Raw genomic sequence first — 17,593 nt, 5'->3', positions numbered from 1 at the left:
TTTCCAAAGGTAGAAATAGTCAGTCATCCCCCATCCCTTTGGCAGACTACCTCCTTCATTCTAAACAACAAAACAATTGAAGAAGTCATTTGAACATGTGCATTCATTTGTAAAGTGCACTCTGAAAATGACACTGTTTCTATGTGCTACATTGCAGTGGATGAACCAGCTGTATATAGAAAGTGTTGGTTCAGCAAAGATAATCAAGCATTCATCCAGAGATGGGGAGTTCACAAACATTGGTAAAGGAAAGAAAGAGGAGAGACTAACAGGTGATCAGAGCAGACTGAAACGGTGGGCCTTCTAGTCCACTCTAAATTGCACAAGAGGCGGAGAGTTTAAGAAACAAGGGAGTAAAATCTTGATCCTGGGTCCGACCAGTGAGAAATGTCTGGGGCTCAAACTATTGCTCTACTGTGATGGGAAGATGAGCAAATTAGTCATTATTTCTAAATGGGCAGGAGGAAGAGTAATGTCTGGTATTGTTCGGTAGATAACTTTAGGCAGTACATTGAGGGCTTTTGTACGCCAGGTACAAAACTTTAAAGTGGATCAGGGACCGCCCAGGGAGCTTTTAAAGACTTCTGCAAAACATTGCAGGTGTTGGCTGTGGTTGGGATAGTCTAGCACCCTCTTCTTGGTTGACAGAAAAAAGAAGAACCACTTCAAGGCCTAATCGGCTTCCACTGCCACACACTGAAGCCCGAAGCAGTACGCTGTGGTCCACCAGGTCTAGTTGGTTTCCACCGCCACCCACTGAAGGCCTGAAGCAGTATGCTGTGGTCCACCAGGCCTAGTTGGTTTCCACCGCCACCCACTGAAACCCGAAGCAGTATGCTGTGGTACCCCAGGGCTAATCGGTTTCCACCGCCACCCACTGAAGGCCCGAAGCAGTATGCTGTGGTCCACCAGGCCTAATCGGCTTCCACTGCCACACACTGAAGCCCGAAGCAGTATGCTGTGGTCCACCAGGTCTAGTTGGTTTCCACCGCCACCCACTGAAGGCCTGAAGCAGTATGCTGTGGTCCACCAGGCCTAGTTGGTTTCCACCGCCACCCACTGAAGGCCTGAAGCTACCCGGGAGGATAGCTCAGCGGCAGCGTGCGCGTCTTGGAAGCAAGACGACACGAAGCAACACAGTTTCGATCCCCGGGTACGCGCTTAGAAACCTCTGGGTGTTTAAGCGTGTTATAAATACGTAACTATGAAAAAATAAAATACGCAACTAAGAAGGAAAAAAAAAAAACAATTCCTGTAACAGCGCCTCGATGCCCACGGGCTGTGTGAGCGCTTTATAAATGTAAAAAATAAATAAAAATAAATAAATGCTGTGGTCCACCAGGCCTAATCGGTTTCCACTGCCACCCACTGAAACCCGAAGCAGTATGCTGTGGTCCACCAGGCCTAATCGGTTTCAACCGCCACCCACCGAAGGCCCGAAGCAGTATGCTGTGGTCCACCATGTCAAAGGCAGGTGAAAGATTGAGCAATAACCAGACGGTAAGTGGCCCTTCATCGGTTGTCTTCAGAAGGTTGTCAGAGGCCAAGATGAGGCCTAATCCTCTGCCATGGAGGACGCAATGGTCCTGAATGGCTCAGCATCCATGCATTTTTTTATAACTGAACGGTCACGTCGTTGTCTGAAATGGTTTACTATCAAAAATGAAACCAAGAGTGGTTTTGGAATTTACAAGCACTATCGTGTTTGAGGCTCGGATTTTCAGAAAGCGGTGCCCAGTGGTGCAGATCCGCTGCCACTATGCCAGGTGCCGCCGATGAAAGCCATTGAAGGGCAGCAGATGCTGCCAGTGCAGCTGTAGCGCCGAGGAAGGGTCGAAGCACCCATGAATGGGTTTGAGGGACTAGGGAGATTGTGGTTCCAGCCACTACTAAGAACTTATAATGGAGCGGTGGGTGCATGGGCTCACCCTATGCACTGTGGAGAAGCGGTGGGCGCATGGTCTCACCCTATGCACTGTGGAGAAGCGGTGGGCGCATGGGCCCACCCTATGCACTGTGGAGAAGCGGTGGGCGCATGGTCTCACCCTATGCACTGTGGAGAAGCGGTGGGCGCATGGGCCCACCCTATGCACTGTGGAGAAGCGGTGGGCGCATGGGCCCACCCTATGCACTGTGGAGAAGCGGTGGGCGCATGGGCGCACCCTATGCACTGTGGAGAAGCGGTGGGCGCATGGGCGCACCCTATGCACTGTGGAGAAGCGGTGGGCGCATGGGCCCACCCTATGCACTGTGGAGAAGCGGTGGGCGCATGGGCCCACCCTATGCACTGTGGAGAAGCGGTGGGCGCATGGGCGCACCCTATGCACTGTGGAGAAGCGGTGGGCGCATGGGCGCACCCTATGCACTGTGGAGAAGCGGTGGGCGCATGGGCGCACCCTATGCACTGTGGAGAAGCGGTGGGCGCATGGGCTCACCCTATGCACTGTGGAGAAGCGGTGGGCGCATGGTCTCACCCTATGCACTGTGGAGAAGCGGTGGGCGCATGGGCCCACCCTATGCACTGTGGAGAAGCGGTGGGCGCATGGGCCCACCCTATGCACTGTGGAGAAGCGGTGGGCGCATGGGCGCACCCTATGCACTGTGGAGAAGCGGTGGGCGCATGGGCGCACCCTATGCACTGTGGAGAAGCGGTGGGCGCATGGGCGCACCCTATGCACTGTGGAGAAGCGGTGGGCGCATGGGCGCACCCTATGCACTGTGGAGAAGCGGTGGGCGCATGGGCGCACCCTATGCACTGTGGAGAAGCGGTGGGCGCATGGGCGCACCCTATGCACTGTGGAGAAGCGGTGGGCGCATGGGCTCACCCTATGCACTGTGGAGAAGCGGTGGGCGCATGGGCGCACCCTATGCACTGTGGAGAAGCGGTGGGCGCATGGGCTCACCCTATGCACTGTGGAGAAGCGGTGGGCGCATGGTCTCACCCTATGCACTGTGGAGAAGCGGTGGGCGCATGGGCCCACCCTATGCACTGTGGAGAAGCGGTGGGCGCATGGGCCCACCCTATGCACTGTGGAGAAGCGGTGGGCGCATGGGCGCACCCTATGCACTGTGGAGAAGCGGTGGGCGCATGGGCGCACCCTATGCACTGTGGAGAAGCGGTGGGCGCATGGGCGCACCCTATGCACTGTGGAGAAGCGGTGGGCGCATGGGCGCACCCTATGCACTGTGGAGAAGCGGTGGGCGCATGGGCGCACCCTATGCACTGTGGAGAAGCGGTGGGCGCATGGGCGCACCCTATGCACTGTGGAGAAGCGGTGGGCGCATGGGCTCACCCTATGCACTGTGGAGAAGCGGTGGGCGCATGGTCTCACCCTATGCACTGTGGAGAAGCGGTGGGCGCATGGGCCCACCCTATGCACTGTGGAGAAGCGGTGGGCGCATGGGCCCACCCTATGCACTGTGGAGAAGCGGTGGGCGCATGGGCGCACCCTATGCACTGTGGAGAAGCGGTGGGCGCATGGGCGCACCCTATGCACTGTGGAGAAGCGGTGGGCGCATGGGCGCACCCTATGCACTGTGGAGAAGCGGTGGGCGCATGGGCGCACCCTATGCACTGTGGAGAAGCGGTGGGCGCATGGGCGCACCCTATGCACTGTGGAGAAGCGGTGGGCGCATGGGCGCACCCTATGCACTGTGGAGAAGCGGTGGGCGCATGGGCTCACCCTATGCACTGTGGAGAAGCGGTGGGCGCATGGGCGCACCCTATGCACTGTGGAGAAGCGGTGGGCGCATGGGCTCACCCTATGCACTGTGGAGAAGCGGTGGGCGCATGGTCTCACCCTATGCACTGTGGAGAAGCGGTGGGCGCATGGGCCCACCCTATGCACTGTGGAGAAGCGGTGGGCGCATGGGCCCACCCTATGCACTGTGGAGAAGCGGTGGGCGCATGGGCGCACCCTATGCACTGTGGAGAAGCGGTGGGCGCATGGGCGCACCCTATGCACTGTGGAGAAGCGGTGGGCGCATGGGCGCACCCTATGCACTGTGGAGAAGCGGTGGGCGCATGGGCGCACCCTATGCACTGTGGAGAAGCGGTGGGCGCATGGGCGCACCCTATGCACTGTGGAGAAGCGGTGGGCGCATGGGCGCACCCTATGCACTGTGGAGAAGCGGTGGGCGCATGGGCTCACCCTATGCACTGTGGAGAAGCGGTGGGCGCATGGGCGCACCCTATGCACTGTGGAGAAGCGGTGGGCGCATGGGCCCACCCTATGCACTGTGGAGAAGCGGTGGGCGCATGGGCCCACCCTATGCACTGTGGAGAAGCGGTGGGCGCATGGGCCCACCCTATGCACTGTGGAGAAGCGGTGGGCGCATGGGCCCACCCTATGCACTGTGGAGAAGCGGCGGGCGCATGGGCGCACCCTATGCACTGTTGAGAAGCGATGGGCGCACCACAGCGCACCCTATGCACTGTGGAGAAGCGGTGGGCGCATGGGCGCACCCTATGCACTGTGGAGAAGCGGTGGGCGCATGGGCGCACCCTATGCACTGTGGAGAAGCAGTGGGCGGGCTGATTGTGTAGCAGTATTAAATGATTTTGCTATAACTTCCTCCACTTCGGTCATCTTATCTGTGGCAGCGTTGTAATATGTCGAGTTCGAGGTGTAGCGGGGGCTGTACATTCAGGGGGGATGAATGACTGAATGAGTGAAAATGCTACAGGTTCTGGCTGACTTGACCTTTGCTGGGGCGGGTAACTTCTTACGGCAGGTGGTCTGTGTGGCATTGAGGGCATTGATGCTGCTGCCTGGAGGCTACTAACCTGTGCCACCTCTTTCCTGGGAAGAAAGGAATCATTCAAGGAGTTCTCTGTAGGCGTTTGGATTTGCTTTTTTATGAAGGGGCCTAGGAAGCCACATATAAGGACATTTTGGGGTCAGTGCCTTGTTACTGCCATGGGCAGGTAAGTGGTCTGGAAAGAGTGTCCTGTGTCTGCAGGTGCTTGGCTGTCACCATGATTTCTTCTAATGGTAACAGGAGATGGCGTTGCCACGGATGATTAATTGGGCTGACCAGGGACCTGGAAGGGACACCACATTTCAATATATTGGCACGGCCGGGATCTTTCTTGTGTGAGGTTTCCCTGGAGAGGATTGGTAGGTGAACCTGGTGAAACGTATGTTGACACTCCTTGGATGAGAGGATGGTGATAGACACCCGCCAAACAGGTAAGTGAATGTGACTTAACATAGTAATTTTAGACGTAAATATTATTAATTTATTTTTAGTCTATCCCCTCTTTTCTTGCCAGACTACAAGCTCTCTAAGATTACAAGTTATTCCATTAAATGAACGAATACTACTGACATGTAATTGCCAGGCAATCTCCATGACATAGAAGACATGGAAACCAAAGTGTGCTTGATGAGGAGGTGCAAGCAGATTACATGTTAATGTTAATGTTAAAGGATATTTGTACCGCGCACTATCACCACCGGAGTGGTCCCCTGGCGCTCTGGAGGCTCTGAAAGGGGGCGGGTGGTGAGTTAGTGGGAATAAGATGGAAAAGTCAAGAGAGAAGTGATGTGCTGTTGGCAGCCTCAGCCCGGTGGGTCCGTTGGCTGGGCTTGGGGTGTTTTACGGTCGGTAGTCATTGTGTGCTGTTGTGCAGGTCTATGTGCGGCTTGTTTTGTTGTTGCAGTGTAGTGAAGTTTGTGCTGATTGCTGCATTTTAGGCTTGTGGTTGTGTTTGGTTAGAGTTTGAGAGGTGTATGCAGAGGGATGAAATTGTTAGTGGATTGGTTAGTTGGCATTGCTGTCCTTGCAGTTATGTCTAGGTGTGATGCTTGCTATCGTTCACTATTCCAGCAGGAAGTGGCCGTGGCTAATTTCTATATTCTGTCTAGATGTGAGCCAGGCTAGTGATCACGATTCCAATCAAGTGTTGCACTTGTCATCATTCACAGTTTCGTTTAAGTGTGGCGCATGCTAACATTCACATTTCTATCTAGATGTGACGCAGGCTAAAGTTAAGAATTCCATCTAAGTGTGGCGCATGCTAACATTCACCTTTCTATCTAGATGCAACTCGGCTAGGGCTTAAGAATTCCATCTAAGAGTGGCGCATGCTAACATTCACATTTCTATCTAGATGCGACTCGGCTAGGGCTTAAGAATTCCATCTAAGTGTGGCACATGTTGACATGTATGCAATTGTCTAAAGGTGGCGCAGGCTAATCTTGACCGTTCTGCATAGGTGTGGCACTAGTTAACATTGGCTAGTCTGTTAGTGCGTAATGCAATGCAACATTTACAGTTCAGTTTACATGAAGAAAATCCAGCCACTCAACAAATTACAATGGCACAAGACAGGGCACATCTCTATTGCCTTAAATGTTGTTGGTTTCAATGGCAAGCGAGACATGGCAAGTAACCCAGCAAATAAATGCAGGGCATTGAGAGGCCATCTCATCACTGCAGGGGCAGACGGGCCATGATCAAGTTTCTTGGCACACAAGACCATGGGCCTCATTACGACCCTGGCGGTACGGGGTTAACGGCGCCGTAAAAGGTGCCGGCGCCGTTTACCCCGTACCGCCTCATTACGAGGTCCCCTCGCGGGACCCAGGAAGCAACGCCTGGTCAAACCAGGCATGCTTACCAGGTCCCGCGAGGGGAAGAGGGAGCAAACGACGGGCCAACTCGTAATGGCCCGTTGTTTTCTCCCTCTCCCATTCCCATTCAGCCCTATGGGGGCTGAAATGGGAATGGGGAAGGACAGGGTCCGAGTCCTTGGAGGGAGGAATTACCGGGCCTTCCGAACTAGGAATGGCCTTTGTTATTCCTCATTCTGAAGACCCGGACCCAGACGCGATTTCGGCGGCAGCCAATGGCTACCGCCGAGGTCGTAATGAGGCCCCATGTCTGTAGCGGGATCAACAGAACACTATGAAATGGTAGTGCACTGAGGGTGACCAACGTCACGGCCCATTTGACTGGTGCCCGTACACGCGCTGGATATACATTATAAATGTGGGGGTGGACACAATGGGAGTGATTCTCACTAGTCTCACATTGTGGTGTTGGTGGAGGACAGATGCAATGATTAAAAGTGAGAGTGAGGGGCAAGGAGGACATAAGGTATATTATGTCATGAGATGAGGGAACAAAGCGAGTTTCGGTGGGACAAAAACGATAGCGAAAGACATAAGATGCCAATTCGATGCATAAGCGTCAACTCAGATGCCAGTACGTTTTACAAGTATTAAGCAGAATACTGTCTAACACCACAGAAACACACAACACGCCGATTATGTACAGTTGGAGTTACTTTATCAAATACAATACAAATGATCATTGCCTTGATTTACTAACATACCTCTAAGATTTTCTTCTGTATTTTCTCTTGAGCAGCAGTTCTTGATTTGGAAACGGCCAGTGTCACCACGCTCACAGAAACATCCTTCTCCGTTTCAGGTTGCATCTGAGGAGCTTCTGCTTCGATGGAGGGCTCGGGTCTCTCAACCATATCTCCTTCTGTGTCTCTTTCTCTTTCAGATACATTTATTTCCTGAACATGTGAAGGAGTTTCTTGCTCAATGGATTCCTCTGAGATGAACATCTTCTCTGTTGGTTCGTCCTTTGGGCCGATCGACGCCTGCAGTGTTTCAAAACTCAAAGCATTAGTATCTTCATCAGTTCTTGAAGAACATAGAATGGTACATTTATTTTATGCCATCAGAATAAGGAGCTGAGCAAGTGGCTGGCTGTGAGGTTTTGGGACAGTGCAAAGAGCGCGGGTCTGGACCTTTATGTTTGGGATGAAGGAACCAGGAGATTATGGTGCCGGCCAAGACCTAACTTCAGAAATGCTTTTACTACATGTAGCAAGTCAATGGTGGTCATTACGAGTTGGGCGGTAAGGGTTTACCAGCACCGATAAGGATGCCGGTGCCGGTAAACCCTTAGTGCCCTATTCCGAGGTCCCTTAGCGGGTCCCAGCAGGAACGGCTGGTCTGACCAGCCGTTCTCTGCGGGTCCCGTTAAGGGACCTTGGAGCTAATAACGGGCCCGTAATTTGCGTTCCCGTTATAAGCACCTTCCCCATTCCCATTGAGCCATATGGAAATGGGAAATGGTTTACTGAATGGGGACTTACCGGGTCCTCCAGGGTCGGAATGACCCGGTAAGTCCCCATTCAGTCAGACTGGACCCGGACCCGGGTTTGGAGGCAGCCATGGCACTAATAGCACCATGGCTACCTCCAAACTCGTAATGATCCCCAATGACTTTCCTCCTTCCAGCTGTTGCGTAGACACATCATAGCAACAAGCAGCAAAAGGCAATGGGCTGAATCTGATCTCCACGTTCTACAGTAAAGGCGTCATCTGGGCAGGGTGGAGCTTGAGCGGGAACCCTACGCCTGCTTGAGTAGGACCCTGGGGCATCGCATCACGTGACTGCCTTAATGAACAGGGGATGATAAAGCCAGAAGGCTTAAGTGCACTGCACATGTCGGATCTGCAAAGCGAGTGATCAAGCCTCTGAAAAGTACAGTGCCTGAACTTGTTACTTTGGGTTTTCTGTGCACAATGCACTAGAATCTACCTATGAGTTTATAACAGGACTCTGCGTCCAGATCACGGGTAAACAATGAACTCTGATCAACTTCTCTCTCTCTTTCCTTAAATCAGGGGTCGGCAAACTATGGCTCGCCAGATATTTTGGACCACATCTCGCCCCAGCCCTAGCAAGCATTGCCAGTGGTGAGCGATCATGGGAGTCAGAGGCTAAAACATCTGGAGAGCCAGAGGTTGCAGTCCCCCATGCAAGTGTGTCGAAGAAGGAAGCTGACGCAAAGGTGGCATGATGGCTGCTATAAATGTTTATTTATAGTAAAAAGACCCTCATTATCCCCACCTCTAAGAGGGGTTTCCCTGCCTTAAACTAATATTAAAGGATCTGTCAGAATGTCTCAAATTCCACCGTCCTGTATCAGAGCCTACTTCTACCCCTTACACTACAACTAAAGAATAATCCAACAGAAAGTTCCCAGGTGGTGTTCCCAAAAATGTTCTTGCCAAAAAGCGGCCAGGGGGAATGACACTCTTCGTCTGGCGTCTCTTGAGTATATTCAAAGGGCTTCCGTTTCTTCACCGGGAGAATGACTCCTTTCTCCTGGTGTTTGAGAGTTTGTTTCTGTATCGTTCAACTTGGTGTTTATTGTGCCACTCTCTACAGTATTAGCAAAGTCCCACATCCTCCTCTGGGTTTCAATGGACTTGTCTCTGCCACTGTGATGAGGAAGATTTCCTTGGATATCTGTTTCACTGGCATTGGGGTCTCAGACCCTTCTCTGGTGGTCAGTGGGCTTATTACCACCACTGGAACCAGGAGGAATTCCTATGATGCTTGATTTGCTAGAACTAAGGTCCCCAACCCATCTCTGGTGGTCAGTGGGCTTGTTGCTGCCACTGCAACAAGGAAGGTCTCCTCTGATGCTTGCATCAATAGTGTTAGGGTCCTCAACCTGTCTCTGCTGGTGAGTGGGCTTGTTGCTGCCACTGCAACAAGGAAGGTCTCCTCTGATGCTTGCATCAATAGTGTTAGGGTCCTCAACCTGTCTCTGCTGGTGAGAGGGCTTGTTGCTGCCACTGTAATGAGGAAGTTCCCCTCTGATGCTTGCTTCAATAGTGTTAGGGTCCCCGACCCATCTCTGGTGGTCAGTGGGCTTATTACCACCACTGGAACCAGGAGGAATTCCTCTGATGCTTGATTTGCTAGAACTAAGGTATCCGACCCATCTCTGGTTGTCAGTGGGCTTATTGCTGCCACTGCAATGAGGACATTCTCTTTTCCCAATAGTTTGGTTGTTACTAATGGGCCAGGGGAGACCCACTCAAGCCTGCCTCTCTACCACTGCTGTGTCCCCTCTGGGTCTCTCGTACCTCCTGTTACCTTCTTTGGGACTTCGGCATGCCACAGGGGCTTCCTGGGACTGGGGTCTGTCTCTCCGGCTCTTGGGCTTCTCTCCTTTGCTTCACACAGAACCATGGCAGCTCTGTGCTCTGCTATACTGCTCAGTTCTCCTTCTCGGCTTTGTGCTCGGGTCTGCTTCGGCTGGACCCATTGAGAACTCCCTCGGCGATTCGCTAGGCAACCTCCACTTTTTTGTCCCTCTGGTCTGCTGACAGGAATTGAAACTTCTGCTCTGGATGAGTTCCACACCTGTTGCCTCTCCAGGTGGGGCTTGACAAATTCTAGAATCCATGGTCTCTTCTTATACATTGTTGTCAGTCCCACCCTGGCAGATTGTCAGAGTCCTTTGTTTCTTTTGACACTTTGATCTTCATGCTTCCTTGGGGGCAACTCGTACCAGTACTAGCACAGTCAGTAATCTTCATATCTTCTGTACTCTTCTTTGTCCTAGTACTCTCTGTTTTTGCTGTATCCCATGTCCTACAATAATACATTGCTCTTCTCTCAAGGAAGTGGTTTGAAATGGGGGGGGGGGTAGGGAAGGTTAGGGTGTGAAGCTGTTCAACGGGCTGTACCCTAGGTGATCGTCCTTGTCCTCAGAGGAGAGCCCTACCCACAAGTTCCTCCCACATTAAACCACCCCTTGGAGGACTATTGGTTAATGGCAGCACCTCCCTAACCTCATGGGAAAGAGCTCCCCTTGGGAACAAGTGACGATACCTGGCAAATCATCACAGCTTACTTTAATGAACATTGCAGTAAACTGTAATGCATCGACCTTAGAAGGTTTGGAACCGATGGAAGTACACCTAACATGGATGCTGGAAGCTTCGTTTTGCGGTCTATGCATCATCCAAGATGGCCGCCAGCAGGTATTTACGCACAACGCACCAGTGCTCCGATGCGTTGTATCAAAGTACTTTCGTATCTTACCAGCGCTGTGTTTCTGTATCTCTCGCTACCTATTATTGATTCCTGTTGTTTATTCTACTCTCTTCTTCCACTATCTTTCACCGAGGTTTACGTACTATTATTTGGGTAGCTTTCCTTTATTCGGTTAGATCTATGATAATCGCACTTTGAGGTTAGTTCTTTAACTCCTCAGTCTCTGTATCTATCCTTCCTGCTACGTACCTTGTTTACTTTCTCCTTGCCTACCCTTCTTTGATTCGCCGTCTTGGCGTTCTTCTACCATCCGGCCATTTTCCTGTGCTCCTGGAGTGCCTCAGTTCCTTCGGCACCACTGGCTACTATAAACTGCCTTTTGGACACAAATTCTCAGTTCCCTCGATCATACTACACCGAAAGAAAGGAATGGACTCGCTTCTACTCTTCTACCCAACCTGAAGAAGACCATTCACACAGGGTTTTTTCAGCTTACGGCTTTTTCCCTGGAACAGCGGGTTGGCTCCTGGGAGGCTTCTGGGATTTGTTTCCTATCCGGTCACGGTGGCCTCCGGGGAGTTACGCCTGTATTTGCATCAAAGAAGGAGTAAAGAAATCAGAAAGACACGAAGGATAAAGAAGGCGGAACTCCCAGAAGATTCCGCCGGTGATTCAGGTGAGGAGGAGTTGGAAAGGAGGGGAACCAGGGTTGCAAGTTTTGACATAAACAGTCATATTAATGATGAATTGTTTTTTAACACAAATCTCAAAGATAACTCAATAAGCACATTTAGCTGAGACCTATCCAGCTTTATTCTAGAGGTCACCATAGCGTCAGGGAAGGCCACACTCGGCTGCCTGACCTCACGTGGGCAGAGGTGATGGCTTGGTGGCAAATTGGATTTTAATATGGCAGGCACCACATAGGTTTTTAATGTGGTTATAGGGGAGTATGGAAGGGCATAAACTATGCCTGTAATTAGAGGGACATTTCAGTTATATCTAGAATTGAAGATGAGGACAGCTGCCTTTGAGAGGACGACGTAACGCAAGACGTGATTCAAGTTATGGGAACTAAAGAGGTGGCGGGGCACCAGGAATCCACTGACTAGAAGGAGGTGGGTTGGGAGAATAACTGGGAGAAATTGAATTAATAGGGTGCAGAGGTTTGCAAAACACTGCATGTCCTTGGGATTGTGACCACTAGAACATCCTGTGTTATAAGATATAAAACACATACTCGCAAATATTAGTATTACAGTTATCTCAGTTATAAGACCAGATGATGCAGGGGAGGTTGAAACATGAATCAGGACGAGGACAGTAGAGCATGATATAGGAAAGGGATAGTGGAGTTAGTGCTAAAAGGATGTGAATATAAGACCAGATGATGCAGAGGAGGTAGAAACATGAACCAGGGACGAGGACAGTAGAGCATGATATAGGAAAGGAAAAGAGCAGGAAGTGCTAAGAGAGTGTGGATATCACATCAGATAACACAGGTGAGGTAGAAACATGAACCAGGGATGAGGACAGTAGAGCATGATATAGGAACCGGATAGTGGAGGAAGTGCTAAGAGGATGTGGATATAAAACCAGATGATGCAGGCGAGGTAGAAGCATGAACCAGGAACAAGGACAGTAGATCATGATACAGGAACAGGATAGTGGATTAAGTGCTAAGAGGATGCAGATATAAGACCAGATGATGCAGGGGAGGTAGAAACATGGGTTAGGGATGAGGACAGTAGAGCATGACACAGTAACGGGATAGTGGAGGAAGTACTAAGAGGATGTGGATATAAGACCAGAAGATGCAGGGGAGGTAGAAGCATGAACCAAGGACACGGACAGTAGAGCATGATATAGGAAAAGGATAGTGGAGGAAGTGCTAAGAGGATGTGGCTATAAGACCAGATGTTGCAGGGGAGGTAGAATCATGAACCAGGAACAAAGAAAGTAGAGCACGATACAGGAACGGGATAGTGGAGGAAGTGCTAGGAGGGTGTGTATATAAGACCAGATGATGCAGGAGAGGTAGAAACATGGGTTAGGGATGAGGACAGTAGAGCATGACACAGTAACGGCATAGTGGAGGAAGTGCTAAGAGAATGTGGGTATAAGACCAGAAGATGCAGGGGAGGTAGAAGCATGAACCAGGGACACGGACAGTAGAGCATGATATAGGACAGAATAGTGGAGGAAGTGCTAAGAGGATGTGGGTATAAGACCAGAAGATGCAGGGGAGGTAGAAGCATGAACCAGGGACACGGAAAGTGGAGCATGATATAGGAACAGGATAGTGGAGGAAGTGCTAAGAGGATGTGGGTATAAGACCAGATGATGCAGGGGAGATAGAAAAATGAACCAGGGACACGGACAGTAGAGCATGATATAGGAACAGGATAGTGGAGGAAGTGCTAAGAGGGTGTGTATATAAGACCAGATGATGCAGGGGAGGCAGACACATGAACCAGGAACAGGACAGTAGACCATGATATAGGAACGGGATAGTGGAGGAAGTGCTAAGAGGATGTGGCTATAAGACCAGATGATGCAGGGGAGGTAGAAACATGAACCAGGGACAAAGACAGTAGAGCATGATATAGGAACAGGATAGTGGAGGAAGTGCTAAGAGGGTGTGGATATAAGACCAGATGATGCAGGGGAGGTAGAAACATGAACCAGAGATGAGGACAGTAGGGCATGATATAGGAACGGGATAGTGGAGGAAGTGCTAAGAGGGTGTGGATACAAGATCAGATGATGCAGAGGATGGAGAAACATGAACCAGCGACAGGAGAGTAGAGCATGATATAGGAACAGGATAGTGGAGGGAGTGCTAAGAGGATGTGGGTATAAAACCAGATGATGCAGGGGAGGTAGAAGCATGAATCAGGAACAAGGACAGTAGAGCATGATATAGGAACGGGATATTGGAGGAAGTGCCAAGTTTTAAGGTGAAGGGGTGAGGGATAGGTGCTGTGGGGTTGCCGCAGAGATGTAGGGGAGAGGCTAACAGGGAGATTTGGCGGCGTAGAATGCTAGGCAAGTGTTCTTTTTAGAAAGGAGAAGAACTAGGAGGTTGGGTTTTAATAGAGATGGAGCGGTAGTCGTGCGGAGGAGGAGAGGGAGGGGAACAAGGAGAGGAAGAGAGTGGAAATTAGAGGGAGCGCAAGGGGCAGGAGAGATGGCAAGGAGGTGAGCCGAGGATGATCGTAGGGAGTGAGGAAGCGAGTAGGGAGTTGGGTGGGTCGATAGGTTTGGTGGGACAAGTCTGTATGTAGTTTTGGAGATGAGAATGAGTTGTCTAAGAAGGATGATCGATGTTCTGTTACATTGGCTTTAGATATTCATGCTCAGGCTTACCGTGACCATTTTGTCTGCAATGGTCTGTTGAGCCCAGGTCACCATTTCAGGAGCAGTGGATATCATCTGGCTTCCTGGCGGCACCTTCGTCTTTTTAAGTTCTTTGGGAGAACCTTTGTGTGTTGGCTTCATTTGCCGATGTCCAGGCCCCTGAGCAGAACCATTCTCTATAATAGTTTCCATGTCACCCTTTTTCCTTCCCTGAATGGGCGGAGCCAAATCGTCTTTATCTGAAGACTCAGCAGGCGCCATCTTTTCTGAGACGTCGTCCTTCTGGCTGGAAGGCACCTGCAGTTTGCACAAAGAAAAGGTGTGTATGTAACCATGCAGGTCCTTAACTCAACAGCTTTCCCACCCACAAAAGGCAGGTGTGGCGATGAGGTTTGGCGACTGAAAGGACACTCAACCCCTTTCAATTAGAGGCTACAGGGACTATCAGGAACTGAGTTATAGTTTGAATTACAAATAAGTCAGAGACCACATAAACAAGTAAATGTGATGGCAGGTGGTGTTGTGACTTGACACCAATTCAATGTTGAGTTAAATGGAGGGGGCAAGACTGGCAAAGGGCATCAGCTATATTTTGATTGGAGAATGTGGTTATCAAGTCGCCTGCTATATTTTGAAAAGAGAGCATTGGAGTTGGGAGTTGATGACTTAATTGGAGTTGTAAATCCCACTACTGGTGTAGTAAAAATGTCAACCAGGTATGCATTCAGTGACTCGATGTATAGGCCCTACGCCTGTCCTTCCCTGAAGTCCTGCTAGAAATAAGCATTGGCAAAGCCATCCGTTTTGGCTTGTGTATAAGTATTAAGGCATTTGCCAGGCACTGCTATTATATGCCCAGGTACTCGTACCATTTTGCACCTGCTACCCTCAATGGCCAGTTAATAGCACTACAGTTGTGCCTGGCAAGTGCCTTTCCCAAGCCTACACAAAAGCCCAAACTGTTGGCACTGCCAATGCTTGTTTCTTCATGATTCATGGGAACCATAAGGGCTTCTCTTTCACAGTGAAATGCTACAGACCCTTCATGAATGTGATATTGAACTAACAATCCTAACCTCGTGGGAATGGCCATAGAGATTAGTATGGCCATGGGCAGTCAATGGGTGGGGAAATAACCAAACAAAACCCACAAGCTGTGTGTCCCTCCTCATGTGCCCTTTCTCTTCATCTGTACTCTAATGAAATACTTTCAGCTTAGAGGTGTCACAAGCGACATCTAATGACCCAAACTAAAAAGGATAGAAAAAATAAAGCCACCGAAATGAACAGTTTTTTTTAAAGAGAAATCCTGATTTAACCCATTAGGTGAACATGGTGGACATTTAGAATGCGTGTTTCTGGACAGTTAAGTCAAAACAAGCCATCAGGCAAGCACACCCTTTGGGGGAGAAGACAACACATTCTTTCAATTATGACCAGGAATTCTTCTAGAAATCAAGCCTAAAATGCACACGCAGCAGTGGTCATAGGACCCAGTCTATCGCAATAAATAAAAGGGGTCACAACAAACACTAAACAAAATGTCAGAGGTTCAAGCAGCTTTCCAAAAACATTTTCCTAAAATAAGAGAGCTACTCTTCTCCGAATGAACAAGGCCAAATACATCTTTCGCAATTGTAAAATGTTGCCCGAGCTGCCGGGTGTCATCCAGTCCCGGAACACGTGCAGAGGGGGAGAGTTTACCCCTGCACAGGTAGGATAGCTCAGAAGCAAGGCGCTCAAGATGGCGCAGAGCAACACAGCTCGAACCCCGGGTCCGCGCTTAGAAACCTCTGCGGTATTAAGCGTGTTATTAAAAAACTATTATAATTAAAGAGGGGATCATCTGTGGTCTGGCACAAGGGCAAGTCTTTATAATAGTCTCCAGTGATACCTCAATTAGTTTGCTGGGATGTTCTTCAGAAGAAGGCCGCGTCACCTCGCTCACGGGTATATCCTTCACCTCTCCAGGTTCTTCGGTAGAAAGCTGAGGTTGAGCTTGGACGGGGGGCTCGGGGCTCACGGACACTTCTCTGTGTTTCTTGGTTTCCGTTCCAGCCTCAATCGACTTCTGGAATGGTGAGGTGGCCTCGTCTGTTATTAACATGCCTGACGTCTCCTCCTTTCTGCTGGCAGACACCTGTGGTATTTCCAAAGACAGACAGAGTCACCACTCAGTACTTCATTCTAGGGAGGGACTTTGATATATACATTAGGATGCCGTGTGCTAAATAAGGTATCTCATATTTTTGGATTGAGTAAAGAGAAAGGAAAGAGTGCGCGAGGTATGTTCTGAATTGACTGTGGGTGTGACTAGAGAAACACATAAGACATTGTAACCTGGGGGTGGGTGCAGCCGGAAGGGGGTAAAGGGATTAAGAACTGCAGCTATGCTATTGTTAATGCACTAAACCCCATGGCATATGATAGACCGGCAGGAGGAACAGCGTTCAGAGGACCAGACATTCCCTAAGGAGAAGGGGCGTAAGATGTTCTCTTGAAATTCTGCAAATTCAGGAGAGATCAACTAGATTCTGGTAAAGTAACCCACATCATGTCAGCCTGAATCGAAGACGCCATTTTCACTGACTGATTTGACCTTAAACCGAGGCAGGTGACCACAGCTCAGGAATAAGTTTGTAAGGTCCACATTGACTTGCTTACATTTATTTGGGAACTGTGTCATGGAGGCCTTCGAAAGCCAAAGTAGGGGTCTTGCATTCCACTTGAGCCTCAACAGGCCCCAGTGTAGACGGCAGAGAACGAGTTTCACATACTCTCTAAAGGAGAACTTTGAAGTCACTTTTGTAGGCACATGTGCACTATGCGGTGCCCTGCATAAGGTCGTTTGATGTAGTAAACCCGTTATCACTAACCAATTATAATTATAACCACACACTCCACAGTCCCGATGTCGACTTGAGATCGAGAGAGGCCCCCGATGGCCTTGCAGTACCTGCTTCCTAGAGGGACAGAGCATGCAGTAGAAGTGTTCGTGTCTAAGACAAGGAAACACTTGGCGGCCATCTTGGAAACCGCTGGCGGCCATCTTGGGAACCGCTGGCGGCCATCTTGGAAACCGCTGGCGGCCATCTTGGGAACCGCTGGCGGCCATCTTGGAAACCGCTGGCGGTCATCTTGGAAACCGCTGGCGGCCATCTAGCACGGGACAACTGGAGGTGCCAGATTGCCCCTCAATGCACAATATGAGGGCCCATTGCCAGGGGTCTACTATAACTCTTGCACACACCCTGGTGGCAAAGAGACAGAAGGGGGGGTTGCACCCATTTGACTCCAGGCTTAGTGAGTGGCACAGCCATAGCTCTCAACTCACACGCTTTTGGCGGGTGTCACCCGCCTTTTAAAGGGCTGACTCACCCGCCAAGCCTCCTGCACGCCCATGCAT

The 17,593-nt window shown here is 50.4% G+C and overlaps 1 protein-coding gene across 8 annotated transcripts in view; it reads right to left on the bottom strand.

The window, feature by feature from the left end:
- SYNE2 (spectrin repeat containing nuclear envelope protein 2) overlaps positions 1–17,593 on the bottom strand; it is a 1,840,150-nt gene that overhangs the window by 1,011,002 nt on the left and 811,555 nt on the right. For 7 of the 8 annotated variants that reach the window (XM_069638223.1, XM_069638224.1, XM_069638227.1 and 4 more), the window contains 3 exons: positions 16,082–16,327; positions 14,197–14,484; positions 7,343–7,621 (listed from right to left, as the gene is read on the bottom strand). In XM_069638223.1, coding sequence (XP_069494324.1) covers positions 7,343–7,621; positions 14,197–14,484; positions 16,082–16,327 — 813 coding nt within the window. The remainder of the gene's footprint in view (positions 1–7,342; positions 7,622–14,196; positions 14,485–16,081; positions 16,328–17,593) is intronic. The other variant, XM_069638228.1, reaches the window with a different exon arrangement.

The sequence above is a fragment of the Ambystoma mexicanum genome, chromosome 14 (genome assembly GCF_040938575.1).
Source record: "Ambystoma mexicanum isolate Mex_15411 chromosome 14, UKY_AmexF1_1, whole genome shotgun sequence".
Taxonomy (NCBI): domain Eukaryota; kingdom Metazoa; phylum Chordata; class Amphibia; order Caudata; family Ambystomatidae; genus Ambystoma; species Ambystoma mexicanum.
Note: the sequence above shows the minus strand (reverse complement) of the source record. Positions and strands in the feature narration are given on the sequence as shown.